The sequence below is a fragment of the Pipistrellus kuhlii genome, unplaced genomic scaffold (genome assembly GCF_014108245.1).
Source record: "Pipistrellus kuhlii isolate mPipKuh1 unplaced genomic scaffold, mPipKuh1.p scaffold_m20_p_17, whole genome shotgun sequence".
Lineage (NCBI taxonomy): Eukaryota > Metazoa > Chordata > Mammalia > Chiroptera > Vespertilionidae > Pipistrellus > Pipistrellus kuhlii.
In genome coordinates this window covers 16,690,360-16,715,213 of record NW_023425482.1, presented here as the reverse complement: position 1 = coordinate 16,715,213, position 24,854 = coordinate 16,690,360, and the positions used below count along the sequence as shown (strand labels likewise).

The following is a 24,854-nucleotide window of genomic DNA, read 5'->3' as shown; positions in this document are numbered from 1 at the left end:
TCTTGGCCTTCCTTCTGTCTTCTTTTGAAAATATTCTATTTAGGTCCATTGCCTATTTTTTAATTGGATCATTCATTTTCCTTTTATTTAGTTGTATAAGCTGTCTGTAGATGTTGGAGATTAAACCTTTATCAGTGATAACATTTGCAAATATATTCTCTCACACAGTGGGCTTTCTTGTTGTTTAAGAGGAGGGTATTATTGACCACAATTGAATATAGCAGAGAAGGTAAAGAGATGAGGACATCAATGTCCACAGGATTCAACAACATGGAAGTCCCCAGGGGCTTTAGCAAGAGCCCTTTTGAGGGGAATTTCTGAAGATGTAACCCAAGTGAAGTGATTTGAGGAGTCCGTGGAGGGTGAGAAAATGAAGGCTAGGTGTAAAGATAGCTCTTTGGGAAAGCTCAGCTGTGAAGGGAATTGAAAATGGGAGGGAGGCATGGAGTTCAGGGAGGGCTGTTCATACACGGTAGTTCTTACAATGTTTGAATGCCAAGGGGAAGCAGGGAGGGAGAGGTTGGAGTTGCAAGATAAAGTACAGGCTGTCAGCTCCCAAGACAACACAATGGAATACGTAGATATTGGCTCTGCCAGGAAGAGTGGCCTTCATCTATTACAAGCAGGGACGAGGTGAGATCGTTTCAGGTGCAGGGAGGCTTACAGATTTTGGTTGGAACAGTGAGAAGGTTCCCATGCAACTGTCTGTTGTCTCCACGGGAAATGATGGAAGGACTTCCCCAGCGAGGGAAGTGGAGGGAAATTAAAAATGTTGAGAAAATAGAGAAAGTGAGAAAAAGATTTTGTGGAAAGTGAGAGAGCGTATTAGAAAAATAGATTAAGATTCCCAGCAAAATTGAAGGCCCAGGTAAGGTTGATGATCATACATTTTTGGTGATATTAGTTTTTTTCAGTTATAGACAAATTCCTTATTCTATAGGCAGGAAGGTAAGACCCAAACTGAAACCAAGGTCTCAACATGTCATCATTCAATCTAGCATGCATTGTGATAAGTATAGAGGGTTTATTTCTATTTTGCTGGTGGAGCTAAAGAGCCATCTTTGTTCCCCCATTCCCTTAATCCCCCAGTTTGTTTCCTGAAGTGAAAGTGAAGAAGGTTTGCTGATGATAGAGAGGATCTTTAAGGCCCTGGAGAAGGGCTTGGGAGAGAGGAGTGTGAGTCAGGTGGATGGGCATGAGGTACAGAGAAGCCTGATGGTGGGAATCAGGGAAAACATGGCCGTTCAGGGCAGCACTGGAATTGGAACACAGGATTTGAGGCCAAACAGCACTGGTCCAGGAGAAGGACAATTACACTGGCCCAGAAACAAGGACCAGAGCAACCAGGTATAATCCGTTTATTCTTTAAACCTTACTGAGCCTCCGCGTCCTAATTTGCAAAAGTGGGAAAACAGTAGCACCCACCTTACAGACTTATGAAGACTGCCCTGGATTGCACACGTGAGGCTCATAGCACAGCGCTGGAGGGTGGCTGTGAAAGCCACCACCCCTCCGGCAGTCCCACAGATAGTGACAGTGTTGTCTCTCTGACTCTGGTTTGGTCTCTGCCATGCACTCTCTCTCCTTCCTCCACCATAGCCTGTCCCCAAAGCTTTGCGGGCTGTTTCTGGGCACCAGTGGGTGCTAGGGTACCTTGCTTTCCTGGCCTACGCTGTGCTCTCTGATGATGTGTGCCTTTCCTGGCATTTCTTGTGCTTCCCACCGCTCCTTTTCCGAGCGCCAAGAGTTGAGCAGCTTTCAGGGCTCAGGCTGCTTTGACTGTGGCTCTCATCCTAATGTACTAGGAAACAAACAGCCCTGTAACAGCCAACATCACCAAATGGGTCCATGGCGGAACAGTAACATCCTGTGCGGGTGCCAAAGGCAGTGAATGAGGTCATCTCTGAGACAGATGTGAAGTAAATTACTCAGATGATCAGCTCTTCTGGGAATACAAGCCCTGGAAAGGATAGAGCTGTATATTTCTTAGAATTCTTTACCATGATAACTACCTTTTTTTTTTTTTTTTTTTTTTTTTTTTTTTTTGAGCATTTGATATCTGCTGCTGTGTTAAGAGCATTGGCTGCACAAATTCATTTAATACTCCCAGAAATCCTAAAAGGTATCATCATCCCATCTTAGAGATGAGGAGACCGAGACTTGGGGGCCGGGGATCAGGCTGCCTCCATGTAACAATGCTGTCCTTTGGAATTGTCTTGATCCCCACCACTGCCTTTTCCATCTGAGATCTCAGTCAATCCTCACATCCACATTCCTAATTTATCCCTCGTTTTTTGTTCACTTCCAGGTATAAGTCATCTTTGTTCCCAGGCAACATGGAGACACTGACAATCCTGAACAATTCCCCACTGGTCACGGAGGTGTTCTTCTGTTTCCAGAATGATGTCAAAGCAAACACCTACTTCCTGGAACCCACGAACATGATTCTCAAACCCAACGAGAAGCAGGTACAGCCCCATGGAAGCCAGTCCACCCAGGGCAAGACTTTCTTGGGAAATTTGAGGCCTTGGCCTCCCCCTCAGTGTAAATGCCCTTTGTTTTGCCTCTTCCACTAGTTGCTGACCGTGTGGGCCTACCCTACTGCTGTTGGGGTCTTTGAAGACAGCATAGTCTGCTGCATCAAGGAGAACCCAGAACCAGCCATCTTCAAATTAAGCTGTGAGGGGGTCCGCCCAGAACTGGATGTGGAACCCAGGCAATTGCATTTTGACCGGCTTCTGTTGCACAGGTCAGCGTTCTCGATGCCACCAGAGTGGGATGGAATTGAGAGAGTATTTAGTTCTAGGGTGGCCAACTCATCTTGATTTGCTCAGGGCTTTCCAGGCTTTAAACACTCTAAGTCCTGCATGATGGGAAACTTCTGGTCCTGTGCAAATCAGGATGGTTAGGAGTCCTTTTTGCCAGACTTCAGCAGCATTAAGACACCCAACCACCAAAGTGGGAGCACATTGCATTTTTCTCAGAAGAAAGACTAGCTTTTTCCCAATTCTCAAAGCACCCCATTACCCTAAAAGTTTAAGAATATTTAGCCTAGAGATTATAGCACAAACAGAGACTATTAGATCAAAACTAGGACGTCCCTATCCATTCCCTGGAATCTGTGATTCTAAGTAGAGAATGTTTCTTTCTGGAGCTGCTGGGACAGAATGGATGAAATGCTATTATGATATGGATGCTGCATTCTTTGGTTGATACTGTCAGGCCTCATTCCTTGATCAATACAGATTAGTGAACTAAGCTATCATTGAAATAACCAGAAGTACTTCCTCTGCCCTGCCATCATAAATCAAAAATCATTTGAAACTGACAAAATGTCTTTTGGTCTCTTCAGAAAAGAATCCAAACTAGTTCTGCTCCACAACGTCACGGCCCTGCCCGTGGCCTGGCGGATCACCAGCCTGGAGCACCTGGGCGAGGACTTCTCCGTGTCCCTGCCACAGGGCATCGTCCCCCCCAAGGCTGAGTATAGCCTGTATGTGCACTTCCAACCCTCCAAGCCCATCAGCATCAAGAAACCAATTCGATTGGAGGTGAGGCTTCACCCATCTTCATACGTGGTCGTCAAAATGTGTCCACGTTGGGATCCCTGACACACACACACACACTAACACATACACACACACTAGCAACACAAATACATACATAACCCTCCACACACACTGCCCAAACACAAACACACACTACCAACACATACACACACGTTATCAACACAAATACATATACAACCCTCCACACACACTGCCCACACACACACACACCACACCCACTACCAACACCCTCACACTGCCAACCCACACTAAGCCAGGTCTCCCAGTTACACACTCTTATCTAATCCCGTTTGACAGTGCCAACCCACAATATCTGCTCTGCACACTCTGTAAGCTCCCTGAAGGCAGTCTCCTTCATGGCGGATTTCCCAGTGCTAAGAAAAGAGCACTCAGTCCATGCAGAGTGAATGAGTGCTTGGCGAAAAAAAAGATGGAAACTCCTGAGTTAAAACTCGAATTTGGTGATATTCACAAGTTTCCTTCTTGGCACCCAAAGCACCAGTAATGTGGGAGTGCTGACAATTTGTCAACTGGCAGCTTGGGCAGAGAAGCAGGTGATCTCTAGGCAGATCCAGGAGAGCTGTACCCACAACCCAGTGCCCTTCACCTTGACAAATGGACCCGTTCTCACCCCCTCACTAGTCTCACTAGTCAATGGTTGGGTCGAGCTGACACCAGTTCAGATGTTTCTTGGGACAGTTATAGAGGAATTACCCCCAGGGATGACGACAGAGAGGGACAGTGAGCAGCTGGAGGCTGGGGCCTTGCTTTTGCTTTTTTTTTTTTTTTTTTTGGTTTGTTTTTTGTTTTTTACATTTATGACTTTAAAACTAGTAATGTTCATGTAAATAAGGCACTTGGAATTTGCAAAAGAAAAACATAAAATCAAGGACTTTTCCCACATATTGAGCCAGAAACAAAGAACAGAACAATTCAGATTTACCAAATTAGTAGAGCAAGGATGATTAGGAATATACAAGTTTTCCATTTCCATTATCATAAGAATGCTCTTCAGGTTTATTTTACTTAAGAGTTCTAAAGAACACTTTTCTGCCATGTATACTCACAGCCCAAACTTCAACAATATTGCAACAATCATGCAAATAATTTAAACTCAGTAATTGGGCAAGATAGAAAATTCGGTCTCATTTTTCCATTCTTATATTGATGGTCTACACCAGTATTCCAATTGGGTGCTATGAAGAACACTACTCCTACCAAATGTTCAGTGCGGGGTTTGTGTGGGAGGCAGCTAATCGATGTGTCTTTTTCTGTGTCTCTCCCCCACCCTTCCACTCTCTCCAAAATCAATGGGAAAATACCCTCAGGTGAGGATTAAAAAAAGAAAGAAAGAAAAAAAGAAAAAGCAGAAACAAAATTCTGTCCTGTAGGACATACCCATAGGATAGAATTTTTTTAAAAAAATAAATATTCCTATCACATCCCCTTGATGATTCCCACTGCATGTTACATAGTTCAGGCTCTAAGCACCTCGTGGGTCTTGCTTTTACTGAAGACTCTCTCTCATCCCAACAGATCTTGGACTCAGACAATCTTGTTGGAGTTGTTCAGATTGAAAACATCCTGATCATTGCAGAGTCCTATGACATGGCCTTGGACATCACCTTCCCCAAAGGTGCGTAGCAGTCACATCTTTTGGTGCAATGTAGTGCTTGTGAGGGTGACAAGAAATATACTGGGTGGAGGGTGACATTTCCTGAGATAGGAATCTTTGGGTACGGTATAGGTAGTGGTTTGGAGGAGGGGTAGAATTTCAGTAAATTTTAATAGTAACGCACACCCCAGAATGCTGTCAGCAACATTACTAGAATCTGTTTGTCCAACTTGCAAGGACAGCAGGGGGAGGGGTCATGTAGATCCAACATTTGCAGAGATCTTTTCTGAACAGTCATCTGAGAGTGGGTACCATCTTCCTGCCTGTATTAGTCTTCTATCACTGCTATAACCAATTCCCACAACGTTGGTGGCTTCAAACAGTAGAAATTTCTTATCCTTTCAGTCCTGTGGGTCAGAAAATCCAAAGTGAATGCCACTGGATTAAAATTACGGTGTTGGCAGGGCTGCGTTCCTTTCTGGAAACTCTGGGCAAGAATCCATCTCCTGGCCTTTTCCAGCTTCTAGAAGCCACTCCCATTTCCTGTCTCATGATCCCCTTCCTCCATCTTCAAAGTCAGGAATGTTGGGTCAAGCCTTTCTCGAGTTGCTGGGTCTCTGGTTCTCCCATGTTTGTCTCTCTCTTTCACTTTTAAGGTTTCTTATGATTACATTGGGTCCTTCAGAGAATCCAGGATAATCTCCTTATGTTAAAGGCCAATGATCGACAACCTGAATTCCATCTGATACCATAATTCCCCATTACTATCTAAACTAGCATATTCCCAGGTCCCTTTGGGGCAGGATTGGCATGATTCTGCTCACCACACGGCCCTATCACCCAGCTTAGATAGATCCTTTGACCATGCCCTTTTCTACGTCCCTCCTTTCTCTGATAGATCTCCTCAACAAGATTCATAGAATGTTAGAACTACATGTTTGCCTAGATGTCAGCAGTCTTATGTACAAAGATATTTACCACAGCATTATTTATATCAATGGAAGATTGAAAATAACCTACGTTTCTATCAATAATGGAATATTGTTATTGTAGGAATAGTACTGTACATTATGGAAGAGCCATATCATAATATATTGTACACCCATTAAGATCACATTGAGGATGCCCTGGCCAATTTGGCTCAGTGCATAGGGTGCCAGCCCACAGAATGAAGGGTCACAGGTTCAGTTTATGTTCAAGGGCATGTACCGTGGTTCCAGACTCTGTTCCCCGGTCCCAGTTGATCAGAGCACATGTGGGAGGCAACCAATTGATGAGTCTCTCTCACAACAACATTTCTCTCTGTGTGTCTCTCTGCCTCCCTTCCTCTCTCTCTAAAAATCAATGGAAAAATATCCTGGGCTGAGGATTAACAACAACAACAACAAAAGGTCACTTTGATGAGAAGCTGTTAATTATGTGTGGAAATTGTTATGAAGTAATGCTAAGTAAAGTAATACAAATTTATATATAATATCTCAACTCTGTACAGCATATGCTTGGTGCAAACAAATTGTTTGAATACTGGGAGATTTAGCTACTGGAGACATACAAAGGACTGTGATCCTAGGATGGAAGCAGAGAGAGCTGCCTCATTGAATTGGGTGCAAGAGCAGTGTCTGTTGTTTGCTAAGATGCAATTACAAAAGCTTTTCTAGCGATGATGTTTTCAGAAAACAAATTCTCTGAAATTGTAAGCATGGATTTTCCACATGACCTGCAATAGGAAGGCCCCTGCTTCTTGTTCCCATGCCCACTAACTTCCCCATCCCGGCCCTGGCCTCTGCAGGAGCTGAAGGAGGCCTCGATTTTGGGACCATGAGGGTCATGGAGGAAGTGAAGCAGCCCCTGCAACTGAAGAACCGTGGGAAATACGAGATCATGTACAGGTAACCTGGAAACCATCCAGCATGTGGCCATCTGTGTCCAATCCTGGGCAGAAAAATATGTCTGGGAGATTTAAAAAAAAAAAGATTGGGGCAATCGTAAGAACCATCTCTGCTTTTAGCCTCTCCTGGTTTCAATGAAGGGAATTCCAACTCCTAAGAGAACAGAGATTCTCACACTCTTCTCAACTCTGCGACTTTGTGGAGACCCTTAAGGGTCCTCTGGAGGCACCTAGAGCCACGAGGCCTGAGGGGGGAAATGTGTAAATAGGAGATACTGGGAGGAGGAGGGCCTGGGGTGGAGGGAGAGACAGAGATGTCGAACCTGGCCTCAAGCTGTCCTGCCCTCTTCAGCTCCCGTTTCATAAATTGGCATTCTACGTAAGATTTCAGGTGGGTAGGTGTTCCGATTTTCTTTTGTAATTTTAAGAAGCACTGTTTGTGTACATTCCCAATGACATCCTGGTGGACTAGAGGTCCAGCTGGTGCTCATCTCTTAAGATTAAAATATGGTGATAGCCCAGCCAGCTTGGCTCAGATGTTGAGTGTCAACCTATAAACCAAGAGGTCATAGTCTATTCTTGGTCAGGGCACATACTCAGGTTGCTGGCTCCATCCCCAGTAGGGGGCATGCAGGAGGCAGCCAATCAATGATTCTTTCTCATCATTAATGTCTTCCTCTCTCTCTCTCTCTCTCTCTCTCTCTCTCTCTCTCTCTCTCTCTTTCTCTCTCTCTGAAATTAATATATATGATGATAGCCAGAGAAAAAGAGGATTCAGGGAGGGGAAAGTGGGCAAAGGTGGGATAAATAGGTATAAGAAGAGACTTGACTTTGACTGGTGAGTGCACAAGAGCAATATGCAGAAGATGTTTTATTGAACTGTACATTTGAAACATGTATGGTCTTATTAGCCAGTGTCACCTCAATAAATTTAATTTTTTTTTTAATGGAAGACTACCTAAGGGAGTTTCCTGAGAAAGGAAGCGGTGGTGTTTGGTGGGGCGAGGGAAGAGGTCACTCAGGCAGGGTCACACAAACCTCAGTGGCAGTGCCGGCACCCACGGCCAATCCATTTCTATGAAAAGCCATCCTTTCCCCAGAAGAATTCACAGTTGATAATTTGGAAGAAATTCAGTGTATTCATGATGATTTTATTTCAACTCAGAAAATGCTGAACAGTAGAGAGGTGCCACTTCAATACTACCATTAGTTAGAACTGTGTATTGAAATAAATAAATACAAACAAAAGCTTAACAGACCTAACAGAAAGCCACTGGCACTCAGGCACTAATGTCTGCGAGTTTTGTTTCAGATTGTGCAGGGTGTTAGCTCTGCTCTTTCAGGTCGCATGGAAGAATCACCCTCTGGTTCCAACAGGAGACGAGGGGATTGTGCAGGGAGGTGGGGGAGCTCAGGCACCTGCAGGCAGCAATTGAGTGACCAGGCCCCCTGGGGCATGGGGAAGGCATGCAACTCCAGGTGTCCCATCTCAGCTTAAGTTCCTTGCTCCTTCCCCAATCCCCTGCCATTTTCATGAGTCAGCTCCTCTCTGTGGTATCCCAGCTCACCTCCCTGGGACCACAGCCACCCTTTCTGAGGGCCTCTCTTACAGGGCTTCTGCTCCTCCCCTCTCCCCCCCCTTCCACCCCACCCCTGCTGTCCCTTCTTTTCTTTTCTTTTTTAATATATTTTATTGATTTTTTTACAGAGGAAGAGAGAGGGATAGAGAGTTAGAAGCATCGATGAGAGAGAATCATTGATCAGCTGCCTCTTGCACACCCCCCACTGGGGATGTGCCCGCAGCCAAGGTACATGCCCTTGACCGGAATCGAACCTGGGACCTTTCAGTCCACAGGCTGAAGCTCTATCCACTGAGCCAAACCGGTTTCGGCCCCGCTTTCTCTTCTTTCTTGGATCCCCTGTCTTCTGCATCACACTGTTCCTTCTGTGTGTGCTGCATCCAGTCTCAGAAAGGGAAGGGAGGAACAGGGGTGGGGAGGGAAAGAGAAAGGGAGGGAGGGAGATGAATTAATCTAGTTGATCCTTATCCAGCATCAAGTCTCCCTGTTGGACAGAGATTTCATGCAAGGGCACCACTTGACCACAGATTAGAGATGGCTATCTTTGCCTCAAGCATCACTCACTGGCCCGGTCAATCCTGGCGAAGAATGGATGGTCACAGAGTGCAACACACAGTGGACACTGCTAAGCAAAGTAGTTAAGCAGGGCCAGAGACATGGCAGGCACTTAACAGTCTAGAGTTTGCTCTCTAGTATCTTGGGTTCCCTGGTAACGACTTATACTAACTTTCATTCATATCTTTCAGCTTTTCTGTGGACTCCGTAGGCCTTACATCGACCAATATAAATTCTATGATCTCAGTCCAACCCAGGAAGGGCTCACTGACCACAACCGATAAGCCCACAAATGTCCAGGTGTTCTTCCGTGCAAAAAAGGAAGTGAAGATAGAGCAGCAGCCGGTCCTGCGCTGTCAGGTGAGAGAGCTCAAAGGGAGAGCTCAATGGCAGGGTTGTAAGATGCATCTCAGAAAGAAGAGCACATGGTCTAACCCAGGTGTCGGCAAACTGCGGCTCACCAGCCGCAATGCAGTTCAAGAGCTGCGATCTGCCGCTATGTTGACTAATAAGTTTGCCGACCACTGTCTGCTACCCTTTACCCCTTTGCACACAATATGCCACAATTGTGTGATCCTCACAGCTTCCAACACAGTAACATTTAGTCTAGTCCAGTGGTCGGCAGACTCATTAGTCAGCAGAGCGGCAAACTGCGGCTCCTGAGCGCCTGTGGCTCGAGAGCCACGGTTTGCTGACCACTGGTCTTACCCATGCTCCAAAGGCCTGGGGGGGCAACCGGAGAGGATGCACCAGGGTTTGGTCCCCAACTCATAGGTACAGGTAGGAAAGGTGGGAGGTAGGCAAAGTCATCAGAATCGAGAGCGCCAGAAAGGCAATGCGGAGCCCTGGTCTTTCGGGAGCTGCTGAGACATGGAAGCCGAGGTTAGTCATCAAGTGCAGAGGAGGCGTGGGGAAGTGAAAACAGGAGGCAAAGTTGGTCTGTGTCAGCCATTTTCAACGGGTGTGCCCCGGGAATTTTTAAAACATGCAACACCTGACTGTTTAGTCAGGGGCACTGACCTCTTTTCCCTTAGACTATCAACTTTAAAAATGACAACAGCCAACATAACAATAACCACCTGGTGCAAACTAATCAAAATTATACCTATTTTTTTTTTTGTCAGATTGGCAAAAAAATGTATTTTTTGGTGTGCTGCAAAATTTTAGTAATTAGTGTCTATAAAAAGGTTGAAAATCGCTTGTCTAAGATGGTCCATGGCTAGTTCGTAGTAAGTTTTATATTAGTATTTTCTAATATTGTTGATGCAATAATAGAAAGAGAATGAAAGGAACATGCCTTCATGTCAACGAGGAAAATAGGCAATGAATTAGTCAGTCATTGGAATTCTGGAGCTATGCCGATAGCTGATGTCTTCCCAATCCTCCTTTCCTTTCTAGATCATTGAGCCCAGTATGGCAGACGGAACTGAGATCATTGCCAGCATCCCAATTAGGTGTTCTATGAATGCAGTGTTCTCCAAATACAGCATCAGCCCCTCCTCCATCATCAACTTTGGGGCTCTGATCTGTGGAACTCGAAAAAGCACCACCTTCACCATAGAAAATCAAGGTATTACTGACTTCAAGTACAGCCTCTACAGGATGACAGGGGAGAGCACCATTCAGAAGAAAACGTAAGACACCCATTTGCTTGACTCATGCCACTCCCCAGTCAAGTAGTGCTTTATATTTTACAATGCGTGTTCATGTATTTTATCTAAATTCACCTTATTCCCTGTTGTGAGTGAGGTCATTAAGAAATGACTCGTCCGTTCTAGCCCGGTAGCTCAGTTGGGTAGAGCATCATCCCATACTCCAAAATGTGGCTGCTTCAATTCCCTATCGAGTACATACCCAGGTTGTGGTTCTGATCCCGTCAGGCAGGGGGCGTGCAAGAGGTAACTGATCAATGTTCCTCTATCCCTCTTCCTTCCTCTCTCTAAAAATAAAAAACTACTCGTCCAAGATTATGCAAGAAATCACACCAGTCGATTTCAATTGTGAGCCCATATCTCTGACTCCAGATTTCACATACTTTCTAATTAATTAAAATTGTTTTATTCATTAACTTACAGTTGACTTTCTAATAAATTGGTTTAAATCAGGCAAACATACAGCTTTACATTGTTTGTAGTTGTTTTACACTTCTGTGGATATCCTCTTTCATTTTGGCAAAGTATTAAGAGATTTTTTTGTTGTTGTTGGTAAACTGTTGAAAGTCTCTATCTTCCTCATTTAATTTCAACCTAATTTTTTACTTATTTTATAATAATTTAATAATATTTATTTATAGATATTATAATACAATTATGTGTTTCTTTATATTGTTTTTTGTTTATTTTTCACTTTAGCATGCACAAATTTATGCAAATACTCAAAAGAGGATAGAACTTCAGTTGTTCTATCTTCAGTTGGTCAATAAACAAATTAATGCTCAAATATATAAATCTCTCAAAAGGTTAAAATTGCGCCTCAAATGCATTTGGATATTTTAGGGGAACTAGCCGCTAAGAAAATTAATTGTTGGGTAAACTAGCTTCAAGTGAAGTGAACAGTTACCCAAACTTGTGTTTGTGCTATTCTTTGAGCTTCGTCTTAAAAATACCGTGGCTGTCCTGGCCAATTGGACTCAGTGGTTAGAGCATTGGCCTTCAGACCAAAGTGTCAAAGGCTTGATTCCTAATCAAGGGCATATACCATATTTTCCGGCGTAAAAGACGACCCCCTAATTTTTACAGTTAAAACATAGGTTTAGGTCTATATTCGCTGTATAAGACTACCCCCCACTTCAAAGAAAAGACTTACTTTGCCGTCAAGATCTGCAGGTAATTTTTGTGCAATTTTGGTCTTTTGCCCCCGATTTTCGGTTGACTTTTTTTCGTTTCGAAAGTCGTCTTATACGCCGGAGAATACTGTACCTGGTTGCAGGTTCCCCAGCCTTAGTAGGGCATGTGCAGGAGACAACCAATTGATGTGTCTCTCTCATGCCGATGTGTGTCTCTTTCTCTCTCCCCCTCCTCCCTCCCTTCCACTCTCTCTAGAGATGGATTGGGAGGGGGAAATATCCTTGAGTGAGGATTAAAAAAAAAAACAAGCAAACATCATGACTATAAATGTGAAAAAAGAGCCAGAATTTAATCTATTGACCATTTCTTTTTTTTTTTTTTAATGACATCAGGTAAAAGATTGGATGTCTAGAAATAATTTCTACACACTGCTTTCCAATGAACTCAAGTAAATATTTTAAAACTATTATTCTCTTGCAGAATAATTTGCAATGTCCTTATGAGTCATATGTAACAAGTACAATTACTGCATAATTTTCTCACAGTTGTTAAATGAGTTTGCCTAATGATGAATGCTGACTATGCTACCCCCAATGTCCTCTTGGGCAAAAAAGGGCCCTTCCCCCATTCCTAGGAGAAGGGACCCTGCAAGCAGACAGACAGGTGGTGTTTGACATCACCATCCCAACCTAAGGCTGTACTCTTGTTTCTTTAATCAGAGTCGGCCACGTGAGGCATTTAAGATCCCGGGAAAGCGAGAGCTCCTACAAGATTGCCCCTTCTAGAGCAACCAAGTTCTCTGAAACTGTTCAGAAAGAAATAAACATCTCTGGCCAGGTAAGGCTTTCCCTTGTCCAAAGAAACCCTGTAAGGCCACCTTCCAACTGTTCCTTTGCTCAAATACTCCCCTCCCCAGGATAGCAGGATTTGAAATCTATTGTGGCAGGAATGTTACTGATACTGAAATATCACTTTCATTTTAAGACAAGGTATTATGGCCTTTCATTTAGATATCCTCTTTTGTTTTAAAACCTTCTTTGACTCCTCATTGCCTTCCGATTACATTTCAACTCTTTGGTATATATTTTACTTAGCAATCTTTTGCTTATATGAAACAGAAGCCCAATAAGACTGGCTTAAATAAAAGGAGATTCAAAGACACCTGCTTCTGGTAAGATGGAGTTAGATATACTTCTCCCTACTCTTCCCAACCAAGTACAAACTAAATCCCTGGATATTACGTATAAAACAGGTGGAGAGAAAAAAAGATCAGATCAGAGAGGGTCCTTGGGACCCAATGAACATCATGGTGGTGAGTTCCCTGAGTTTTCCTTTTGCCTCATATATCTCATCGGGATGCTGAAGGAGCTGGCAACCCAGAAACATCACCAGGCACAGATTAAAAAAAAGGGCCCCAACAAAAGCCTAGTCCCACCGGCCAAACAACCAGGACAAGAGCAGCCTGGTAAACCAGAAAACTTCAAATGAGAACTTCAAATGACAGCTGAACATGACAAAACCTAGGATCCTACCCCACCATGGCTAGCAAAGGACAATGGGAAGACGTTCATCCCGTCCAGGTGATGAGGAGGTGCCCAACCCCCAGCTAGAGTGGTGTCCCAAGAACGCCCAGGGGGTAGCCAGGAGTTTCAAGACTCTCCTCTTCCTTCCCCGTTGCTAGTGGAGACACCACGTGGAGCCTTGAGTCTCACCTGGACCCAGTGGTAATGAGACGGTCGTGAGACATTTCTCCCCCACCCTCAGTGGACCTTTCCGCCCAGGCAGCAATAGGACAGTAAGGAAGCATTCCTTCCCCCCGCCTTGCCAGGGAGCTAGCTGTTGAGGACTAGTGGGGAGCTGGAACCCCCACCCGTGCCTGGCAGAAATGAGCGGTCTGAGTGGGGAATTGAACTACCACCCCCACCTGGAAGTGATGAGGCAGTGCTCCTCTTCCCCCTGCCGAAGAGGCATCGGAGAAAGCCGGGTCAAAGAGGGTTCAGTAAGATCCAGAGTCTCGTAATATAACATCCAAAAGGTCCAGGTTTCACCTGAAACTCACTTGTCATCCCAAGAACCAGGAAGATCTCAAACCGGATGAAAATAGTCAAGCCATATATGGCAGCACTGGCATGACAGAGACGTTAGGATTCTCTGACAAAGACGTGGAAGCAGCCAACGTAAAAGTGCTTCTGTGAGCAAGTACAAACGCTCGGGACAATTGAAAACACAGTAAGTCTCCGCAGAGAAAGAGAAGCCATAAAGAAGAACCAAATAGGAATTCTGGAATTAAAAAAAAAAAAAGCAAAATGTAAAATTTCATGAAGAAGGGGTTTAACAATAGAATGGAGGGGAGATTCCCACCTGGGTCAGTGCTGTAGGATGTGGAGCATGTCTGTCCCCCGAAACCCCCACTCGGTCATGATTGGTCAGAGCAAAAGGAGTTATCTCTGTGCTTCCTCTGAGACTTTGCTGAGTAGGAAGCACAGAGATCCCCTCCCTGAAGAACCCCCAGACCCTCCCTCCGGGAGAAGAGCTGAGCCCCAGAGAAAGCCTCTGGGGGATCCCCCAACAGTCCCTCTTGACACCATCTCACAGCTCTGGTGGAAGGGCTGAGTCTCTGTCACCTGCTTACCTCCACCCCTCCCACAATCCCACTCTTTCCAGCAAGCACGCTACTGCCATGGCATGTTCACCGTGTACCCTGGGTTTGGCACCGTCTCTGCTGGAGGACAACAGGTCATCACCGTTGACTGCCTGGCCGACCCTGTGGGAAGGTGTGAGGAGTTTATGGCGATCGATATCTCCGACCGAGACCCCCGAGACCACCCTACTGGCATTCCTTACAGCCTGTTGGCTGAAGCCTGTGTACCAGGTACGGAGCACTCAGATGGAACCGCATCCCTTAAAAGACCTTCCTCCATCACAGCCCCTCCTCCATGCACATGTTGGGCAAGCATGGCTGGGCTGCTACCTTCGGGGCCTTAGAACTTCCTCTAGTGTCTTCAGCCACATTTCTCCCTAAAGATTTACAAGGCATGCACACTTACAAGGGGAGATGCAGCTTTAAACTCCTGCTCTTCCTGAGTGGGGTCTGGGATTCTCAGATGACCAATGTCCTCTGGGAATCATGGTTCGATAGGATACGGCACAAGTCTGTTCATGGCCAGCCTGTTCATGGCCAGGTCACTCCCGGTGGACAACACGCACACGGAGCACAATGTCCGTGACTGAGCATGCTGCAGCTTTAACCCAGTGGATCTCAAATGGAGCTCAGGGAGGGCTTTTGCTTTGGCTAGAGGCTCCCTGCAGCCTTCGATCCAAAGGGAGCCAAATGCCTCCTCCTTTCTTAAGTCCACCCCAGACCCTGATCTTACCCCTCCTTGCCATTGGGAGGAACTGTGGTTGGGGTCTGGCGACCCACAAGGTCAGTATCAAAGAAATTAGACTATGTTCCATCACTCACACCCTCTCTCTCTCCTATGATTGTCTTTTGTTGAAATCCAAACCTCCAAGTGAGGAATTAAAGAAAGCAGGAAGTGGGCTATCAGGCTGCGTCTAAGTCTTCCCTCCACTCCCCAGCCTTCGTTACGGAAAACAATGCCTCCATATTTGAGGAGCACCAGATCTGCAACAGTGCCAACCTGTACAACATCCTGCAGACCACAGAGAGCCAGGGGCTGTTTGTGGAGGATGAGAACAAGTTCATATTCAGCAATGTCCTGGTGGGCCATCAGGCCAAGGCTCGGTTCAAGATCAGCAACATGGCGAAGATCAGCTGCGATGTGAGCATTGTGGTCAAGCCTGTCTCCAACAAGGTGAGCAGCCCCACTCGGCCCCAGCCCACCGCGGTCGGCAGAAAGCCGGGGAGAGGACCCTTGGAAGCCCCTGCTCCGGAGCCCGCCTACATGAGTGGGGATTATCTGGCACTCTGGCCCTGCTGGAAGTTGCAGGAGGGAACTGGGCAGACCACAGGGAGCAGGAGGCTGTGAGGGATTCTCTATATATTCTTCACAGTGGAATAGAAAAGTCCGGATGCCAAGAGAGCTGAGTCAGTAGGTTTCGCTCACCCTTCATTTCCAAGCAGAAGTGCTTCGGATGCTGTGGTCTTACCTCAGCTGCTCAGTTTTCTGCCCAAAAGTAGAATCTTGGCCCAGGTGGTCCTGGCACCCCAGAGCTGGCCTAGAGCCCCAATAGAGTTTACATCCCCAGGAGGCTGACACCCACTACAGAGGGACAGGGTTTGGGAGACTCATTTCTCTTAGGACTTCCATCACGCCCCGGTGACATCCAGTCATTATTCTCTGACTTTATTTGGGACACAAAGGAGCAGCTCTCTTCCTATTTTTTGTGCTAAAAACATAAAAAGGTGAGGAAGCCTGGTTTCTAAACAAAGATAAGTTTCTAAGAGGGGGTTTGCAAGCATAATATGTTCTCCCCATCCTAAATTGCAGGCTATCCATTGCGGGGGCGGGGGGGGGGGGGGGAAGGAAACTTAGTTATTGCTGGAAGATGGGTCCCAGAGTATCTATTGTAGACTGCCCCTTCCAGGGGCATGGCTATGCAGGCAATGGAACATGTTTCCCCCAGAGTCTTGAGGGGCAATAGAGATAAGCAGCAAGCCCTGTATCAGTGCCACATAACTAACACATGTGTGGGTTCCTGCCCCCCTTCACCAGATCGTCGCCCGCATCACTGACATCTTCGAAGTGGAACCCAACAAGGTGTGCATTGCCAGTCGTTCAAATGCCTTTGCCACGGTGACCTTCACCCCCCAGACCATGCAGGTGTACCAGTGCATCTTCGAGGCTACCTTGGAAGGCGTGCCCAGGTACCAGCACCCCAGCGACCTCTCCTGCAGCGGGGCTGCAGGCCACACTCTGTGGAATGTCACTCCTGCCATGCCGGGCTGACGGGCCTCCACCTCCCTGTTCCCTGCAGCCTCCAGACCAAAAACCGAAGCCTCGTGTTTGATATCGTGGGAGAGGGGACCCTCCCTCGGGTGACCATTGTGCGGCCAATTCTCCAAAACCAATATGGAAACCCCTTGCTCCTCTTTAAGAAGCTTCTTCTTGGCCATTCAGAGAAACTCCCTCTCATCCTCAAGAACAATGGCAATATCCCTGCCAAGGTACTGCTTGGCGGGGGTGAAGCGCCGGGTGGAAAGGGAGAAGAATCCTTCAGAGGTCAGGCTTCTGCCGAAACCGGTTTGACTCAGTGGATGGAGTGTAGGCCTGCGGACTGAAAGGTTCCAGGTTCAATTCCAGTCAAGGGCATGTACCTTGGTTGTGGGCACATCCCCAGTGGGGGGTGTTCAGGAGGCAGCTAATCGATGTTTCTCTCTCATTAGTGTTTCTAACTCTCTATCCCTCTCTCTTCCTCTCTGCGAAAAATCAGGAAATATATATATTTTTTTAAACAGACTTCTGACATTGAGGTCCCTGCCATCCCTCTTGTATGAGGACTTATTTGATGTTCCTCATCCATTAACCTGTGTAAGACAGGACATGCAGAGGTAAATCTACCCTCAAGGAGTGTCAGAAAGCAGATTACAAAGTCCACTAACTATTACTGTGTGAGGCTGTGTACAGTGATATACACGAAGCTTAGTGGGTGGGATTATGGGTATTCTTTGTGTGATCTTTGTTTTTTCCGTAATGAACATTGCATTTATAATAAAGGAAAACAAAAGAAACTTCATTAGGGGTGGGAGATGTAGCATCTGTAGGGACTTCTGGTTCAGCCATTGAATTTTGTAAAATTTTATTTTTTTTAAAAAAGTGCTAAATTGTGTAAGGGTTATGCGAAGGACTGTAGGACTTTTGAAAATGACCTCGATCCCATCTAGGTGATCAAGGAAAATTTCACTATCAAATGACATCTGAGTGGCATTGAAGGTAACTGGGTTTTAGTTGGTGGGCTTGGCAGTGAGTGAGTGCATCCAGGTAGCAAAAGAAAATGCAAAGTCACACAAGAAAAAAAAGCATAAGGTACAAGCAGGAGCTAGTGAGCACTAGCTTCATGAGGGCATAGTGTACAGGTAGGAGAGCAGAGGGAGATAAACACAGGAGGCAGAGTAAGGGGACAGCTTGTCAAGGGCTTCAGATTCTGTATATTTTGTAAACCCTACAAGACATTATTACTATTATTGTTTTTGTTGTTGTTTATACAGTTAAGGCTCTTTTAGGTCTACCCACATGATTATCTCTCTCTTGTTTTTTGTTTGTTTGTTTTTGCTTTTCATTCCTGCATCTCCAACTTTACATCTGAAATCCTTTTCCTATCGACCAAAGAATACTTTTTTTTTTAATATATATTTTATTAAGAAACATCAGTCAGCTGCCTCCTGCACACTCCCTACTGGCTATGTGGCTGCAACCAAGGTACAAGCCCTTGACCAGAATCAAACCTGGGACCTTGAGTGTGGCTCTTCCACAAAATACCACGGCCTGGGCGAGCCTATTTGAATAAACGGCATTAGAAGAAGTTTAGTTTTAAAAAATTTGGCTCTCAAAAGAAATTTCAATTGCTGTACTGATGATGATATTTGGCTCTGTTGACTAATGAGTGTGCCAACCACTGGTCTAGAGTATATTTTACAACCACTTCTGTCAAGAGGTCGTGGCAAACCCATGTTGACACTACTTAGCTGGCTGATCTCACCATAGACTCAAAATCCACGGGCAGCCTGTCAGTGTAACACTCAATCCTGCTTTCCTTCTCCAGCTGCATGTTGACCTGCAGGACCAACTAGAAGTCTTCTCCCTGAAAGGGAGGCCCACGACCTCCTACATCTACATCATAGAGGAAAACAATCCCCATGCAAAAGGTAAGTTGAGGAAGAGGAGCTTCTAGGGAGCAGCGGGGCCCAGTCACTGTTTCGCTGGGGCACTGGTCAGGACCCAGGGAGAGCAGGATGTCTTGTCACTGATGGCCAATCTCAGCAGTGCTCACGCCCACACTTTCCCTTGAGTCTGGGGTCTTGATGGATGGCGTCTTCCTTTACTCGAATCCTAAAGCATTCTTCTCTCTTCCCCTTGCAGCAAAGAAAGCTCACACGGCCTCCCTGGTGGTTCTTCCTGGAGAAACAGCTGAATTTGATGTGGTTTTTCAAGCCCAACATGTTGGGAGGATGACAGGCAAAATCCACTTGTCAGTGATCAACAACCAGTACGAGGACACAGTCATCCACGTGGTGGGAGAAGGCTACGAGGATGACATCACCTTGGACAACGTCCACGGGCTGGTGAGGTCCACCGGTGGGGAGCCCCTGGACACGTCCGAGGTCATGGAGGACGGATCCATGGAAAGCTTGGTGGCAGGTGGGAGAAGCAACAGTGAGGTGTTGACGACTGTTGGCTCTTGGGTCATTTTTTTTTTTAAATATATTTTTATTGATTTTTTTTCTTGGGTCATTTTAAATGAGAGTGAAATTTAAATAACAGGTCAGCTAGCTTCCTGGGAATTTAAGACTGACTCTCCTCTTCGTCACTGTATGCCCTTTCCAAGCCTGGCTCCGTCACTGCATGCATTCATGTGTTCCCTCGAGGGGCGTTCACGGGGCATCCCTGTGCATGTGCCAGGCACTGTGCTGAGCCCTGGAGTTGTGATGAGTAGTAAGAGTCTCTGCCCTTACGGGGCTTATCGTTTGAATTCCAATTCAAATTTAGCTAATCACCAAACTTCAAACTCCAGATTAGCTAAGAACGGAAGACACGTCTCTCTGTAGTTTCCTATGTTTGTATCCCTTAACTGGCTCATGTTGACATTGTCTGTTTCACCTGCACCTCGGATCTTAGACCAAGGGTCGGCAAACTGCAGCTTGAGAGCCACATGCTTCAGAAAATTTACTTGGTCATTACCCTCAGAAAGCATTTGCTAAGCACCCTACGTGTGTGCCTAATTGCCACGAAGTGAGTTATATCAATACTGTCTCATAGTTTCTCTAGGAGCTTCATCATAGTCCTAGAATGGAGCATTGCGCAATCTACATGACATGGGTAAAAATCAGCACACCTCACCCCTGTTTGTGGCTACAGGGTGGCTTCTCTCTTCTCAGAAGTCAAGCAGGAGCTAGCAGTAAGCCCTAGTTCAGGAATCAAATTTTATACTTCTAAGAGGATTGCGAAAAATCTGACTGTAGAAGTCCCCATTAAATGTGAATTTCAGACCTGGCTGGAGTGGCTCAGTGGTTGAGCATCAACCTATGAAACAGGAAGTCACGGTTTGGGAGGCGTGTAGGAGGTAGCCAATCAATGACTGTCTCATCATTGATGTTTCTTTCTCTCTCTCCCTCTCCTTTTTTCTCTGAAGTCAATACAAATATATTTTCTAAAAAATCCCCAGTAGGGAGTGTGCAAGAGGCAGCTGATCGATGTTTCTCTCTCATCGATATTTCTAACTCTCTATCCCTCTCCTTTCCTCTCTGTAAAAAAATCAATAAAATATATTTTTAATTATTCATAGTAATTCAATTATTCTATAATTCAAATTTAATGGGACTCCTGTATTTTATCTGGCAACCCTAACCTTTAGAAGTAATGTTTCAGCAAATAAATGGAATGGGGACACTTTTCTCTTGGAAGTAAAGGCCAAGTTGGGTGGGTGAGTGGATGAATGGGCGAATGGATGGATAAGTAGATTCCCCAAGGAAGGAAAGCTTACTGCTCAGGACTCAGTTTTCCCAATAGAACAATCCAGGGAGAGAGGGGTTACATGAGGATGAGACACGTCGTCTTTCCAATGCTGCCTCAGCTAGGTAGGAGTCCTGGTAGGAGGCCAGGCGACCCACAAGCCTTCTGGTTCTGTTCCCTAGCTGCTCTGATGGACCACATTCAGTTCGGGGACTGCCACATTGGAAACAGCTATAACGTGAGCTTCACAATCACTAACCACAGCCAAGTGAATGCGATTCGGTTTGAATGGCCCTCCTTAGCTACAATTACCTTTTCCCCACAGGTAAGTGAAAGCTACTTACTGTTTCTGGACTCCTTTAGGCCTAAGCCAACCCTATTTGATTGCTAGTCCATTCCCGTGGATACAAGGGATGTGATGGACCTCATTCAGACCTAGGATTGAAGGACACACTGTTCATGCACGCGCGCGCGCGCACACCACACACACACACACACACACACACACACACTCTGATCTAAGAGCAGAGGATGAGGTCCGCCAAGACTGTTGCTAGGCTGGTGTTGAGAAATTCCATGGAAGCCTGTGTGGATGGAAACAGGTCCCAGTTTTCCTATCCCGGAGTGAACACCTGTGTCCTCTCGTGTGTGTTCTTTGCATTAGTCCTGAAAAAGTGGTTGGCTAAAAGATAATATGGGGGTGATAGTTTCTGTGGACAACTGAGATTTAGAAACTGTTTCAAGTTATATCTTTCTCTTAAACACTCCCAGTGCCCTTCAGCATTCTAACACCCAGCTCAGTGTGTTTTGCCTGCAATTTTCTAACCCCTCCTTTTAGCATCTCACAGTGCACATTTGGTGAGCTGCTGACCAAATCTCACCATTGACCAAGGCCTCAGGCAACATGGTAGCAGACCCTGGCCTCTGGCCAGCAGGCGTTTTTCATTGATCATTGATTTTCTGAGGTCCCAGAACACTGATACACACAGACATACCCACTGCCTCCTGCTCTTTTCAAGCCTCCAAGTCTTCTTTTTTTTTTTAATATATTTTATTGATTTTGTACAGAGAGGAAGGGAGAGAGATAGAGAGTCAGAAACATCGATGAGAGAGAGTCATCGATCAGCTGCCTCCTGCACACCCCCCACTGGGGATATGCCCGCAACCAAGGTACATGCCCTTGACCGGAATCGAACCCGGGACCCCTCAGTCCCCAAGCCGACGCTCTATCCACTGAGCCAAACTGGTCCTGGCGAGCCTCCAAGTCTTCAAACACAGAATTCTCAGGCCATAGAGCAAGGGGGTTAGGGCCCCACATTTAAAGCTTTGAGTGCTAGCAGGAGGAAGGTCTGCTTCCTGGAGGGATGTGAATTATTAGTGAAAGTAGACAGATATAAGCTTATTATAGTCCACACCCCTCCACACACACACACACACACACACACACTCACACTCACGCTCCTGTTTATGCACACACATATCTGTGGCCCAGGGAAGCAAATACAAAGCTTTCTTCTCCTTTCACTTTCCAGAAGAGGCAATTTCATCAATGTGAAAGGACTAGCATATCTATACTAATAAAAGAATAATATGCTAATTAGACCAGATAGACCAGGCATCTTCCGGACATCCTTCCAGACAAAGCTGCAGCAGCTGTGAGGGCCAAGGAGGGCCAGCAGCCAGCCAGCAGTAGCGGCAGCAGCAGGGTGATGGGGGCGGCACCTTCCCCTGATCAGCCAGTTGTCTCCTTCAGAGGGAGGCCAGACTGTGGCTTAGGAGGAAATAGGGGACACAAATCAGTAGGACACAAATTTTCATGTACCAGGCCTCTAACATATATATGTGTGTGTGTGTGTGTGTGTGTGTGTGTGTGTGTGTGTGTGTAGTGTGTATGTATATGTATGTATGTAGTTTTATATATGCGATTTTTGTTTATATATGAGTTTTGGTATATATGTGAGTTGTGTATGTGCACATGTTTATGTTTGTGAAATCATAAATGATTTTTTTTCTATAGCCCAGATTGGATTTCTCATGTATTTGCTATATTTCAGCAAATCTGAGCCTTTTTGGTCTCAGGATTCCTTTACATGCCTAAACGTTATTGAGGATACCCCCAAAGAGCTTTTGTTTATGTAGGTTATATCTATCAATATTTACCATATTAGAAATAAAAACTGAGAGTGTTTTTAAAAACTGCATTCATTTGTTAATTTTAAAATATAATAATAAACCCATCACATGGTCATATAAATATATTTTTATTTAAAAAGGCTATATTTTCCAAAATTGAAATTGTGTGAGAATAGAGGCATTATTTTACATTTTAATAAATCTCTTTAATATCTAACCTCATAGAAGACAGCTAATTCTCATATTTGCTTCTGCATTAAGCCTAATCATATGTCACATAACTGCTAGAAAACTCCATTGTATAGTCATGAGAAAATGAGAATGAAAAAGTATCATGATGAAAATGGTTTTGACCTCATGGACTCCTGACAAGGTCTTGGGGATCCGAAGGACCACCAGATCACACTGTGAGAGCTGCTTATGTACTCTGTACATCTGTCCATGATTTATATAGGATTAATAAACACAGGTGGTTAAGGGTGTGGTATCCGGAGCCATACTGCCTGGGTGTGAATCCAGCTCTTCCACTACTAATAGTATGACCTTGAGCAAGTCACAGTTTTTCCTTGTCTGTAAAGAAGGGGTAACAGCTTTACATCTCATAGGGTTGTCGTGGGGTTTGGTGGAATTGTGTCCAGGTTTTGAATCATGCCTGAAGCAAGTAACCGTGTGATAAATATTAGCTGCTCTTGTTTTTGTTATTATATTTCTATATAAGAAGCTCTGGTATATCTTTAAAACACTCTTCATATCAAGCTTGAATGATGATTTCTTTTTCTTGCCAATACTTTTGCCTCTACCCCTTCTCTTTTTTTTAATATATTTTATTGATTTTACACAGAGAGGAATTGAGAGGGACAGAGAGTTAGAAACATTGATGAGAGAGAAACATCGACCAGCTGCCTCCTGCACACCCCCCACTGGGGATGTGCCCGCAGCCAAGGTACATGTCCTTGACCAGAATCAAACCCGGGACCCTTCAGTCCGCAGGCCGACGCTCTATCCACTGAGCCAAACCGGTCCCAGCTATCCCTTCTTTTTAAAATGGCATCATGAGGTACCCTGTTTCCCCAAAAATAAGACAGTGTCTTATATTAATTTTTTCTCCCAAAGTTGCGCTAGGTCTTATTTTCAGGGCTGTCTTATCTTTCCATGCGCTAGGTCTTCTTTTCGGAGGATGTCTTATTTTCGGGGAAAAACAGTAGCTAGAGTCCTCAAGATTGAATTCCCAAGTTACTAATACCAGGCTCTTCCCCAGGCTGGCCACCTCCACCCTGGGTGTGCCAAGGACATAGTGGTGACCATGAAGTCAGACATCCCCATCAACATGAAGAAGATGGATATCAAGTGCAAGATCTCCAAGATCATGTTTCAGCAGCCTGCAGACCAGGTGCCTGACTGGGATGACCGCATGCGCACAGTCAAGTGGGTGGACGTGCCCAGAAACATGCCCTCTACTTTTAGTACAAAACGAAAAGTGAGTAGAGACTTTAGTCACAAATCTGACCAGACCTACTGCCCTCACCATGGCCATGTCTCACCAATTCCTTCTTTCATGGAAAAAAGAAATTGTGGCCATTCAACTTGACTTTTTATAACATATATTTTTTTATTGTGTAACAGTATTACAGGTATCTCCATTTCCTCCTCCCCTTGTCCCCTTTGTAATTAAGAAAGACCCTGCCTGCACCCCGCCCCTGCCCCCCCCCCCAGGCCTTCATTGTATCCGGTCTAGTAATAATTAATGTCGTTTTTAAACATTCGTTTAAAATATTGCTTGGCGTTGACTTGTATTGACATAACCTTCAAACACGTGGTATCTACAGAACGTGTGAAGTGCAATTAACAAGTTTTGCTTGAAAAAGTTTGTGTTTGGTTTGGTTTTTGTTGCAAAACTAGGGCTAAGAAGATGGCGGATGAAGAGCATATTCGGCACTGCATGCTTTACGAGTTCCAATTAGGAAGAAAAGCAAGTGAGGCTGAAAAAAACATCTGTAGTGCTCTTGGTCAAGATGCAGTTAGCGCCAGAAAATGCCAGCGTTGGTTTGAGAAATTTCGCGAGGGAAATTTTTCGTTAGATGACAAGAGTGGTCGAGGC

The 24,854-nt window shown here is 45.3% G+C and overlaps 1 protein-coding gene across 1 annotated transcript in view; it reads left to right on the top strand.

Annotated features, from left to right (window-relative positions):
- The window catches only part of HYDIN (HYDIN axonemal central pair apparatus protein), a 316,871-nt gene that overhangs the window by 249,834 nt on the left and 42,183 nt on the right, over positions 1-24,854 (top strand). Inside the window, 16 exon segments of the mRNA XM_045582700.1 lie at positions 2,309-2,468; positions 2,577-2,749; positions 3,353-3,551; positions 5,106-5,205; positions 6,974-7,073; positions 9,399-9,567; positions 10,606-10,841; positions 12,713-12,830; positions 14,658-14,865; positions 15,573-15,808; positions 16,670-16,821; positions 16,932-17,121; positions 18,717-18,819; positions 19,034-19,312; positions 20,806-20,948; positions 24,015-24,233. Coding sequence (XP_045438656.1) covers positions 2,309-2,468; positions 2,577-2,749; positions 3,353-3,551; positions 5,106-5,205; positions 6,974-7,073; positions 9,399-9,567; positions 10,606-10,841; positions 12,713-12,830; positions 14,658-14,865; positions 15,573-15,808; positions 16,670-16,821; positions 16,932-17,121; positions 18,717-18,819; positions 19,034-19,312; positions 20,806-20,948; positions 24,015-24,233 — 2,785 coding nt within the window.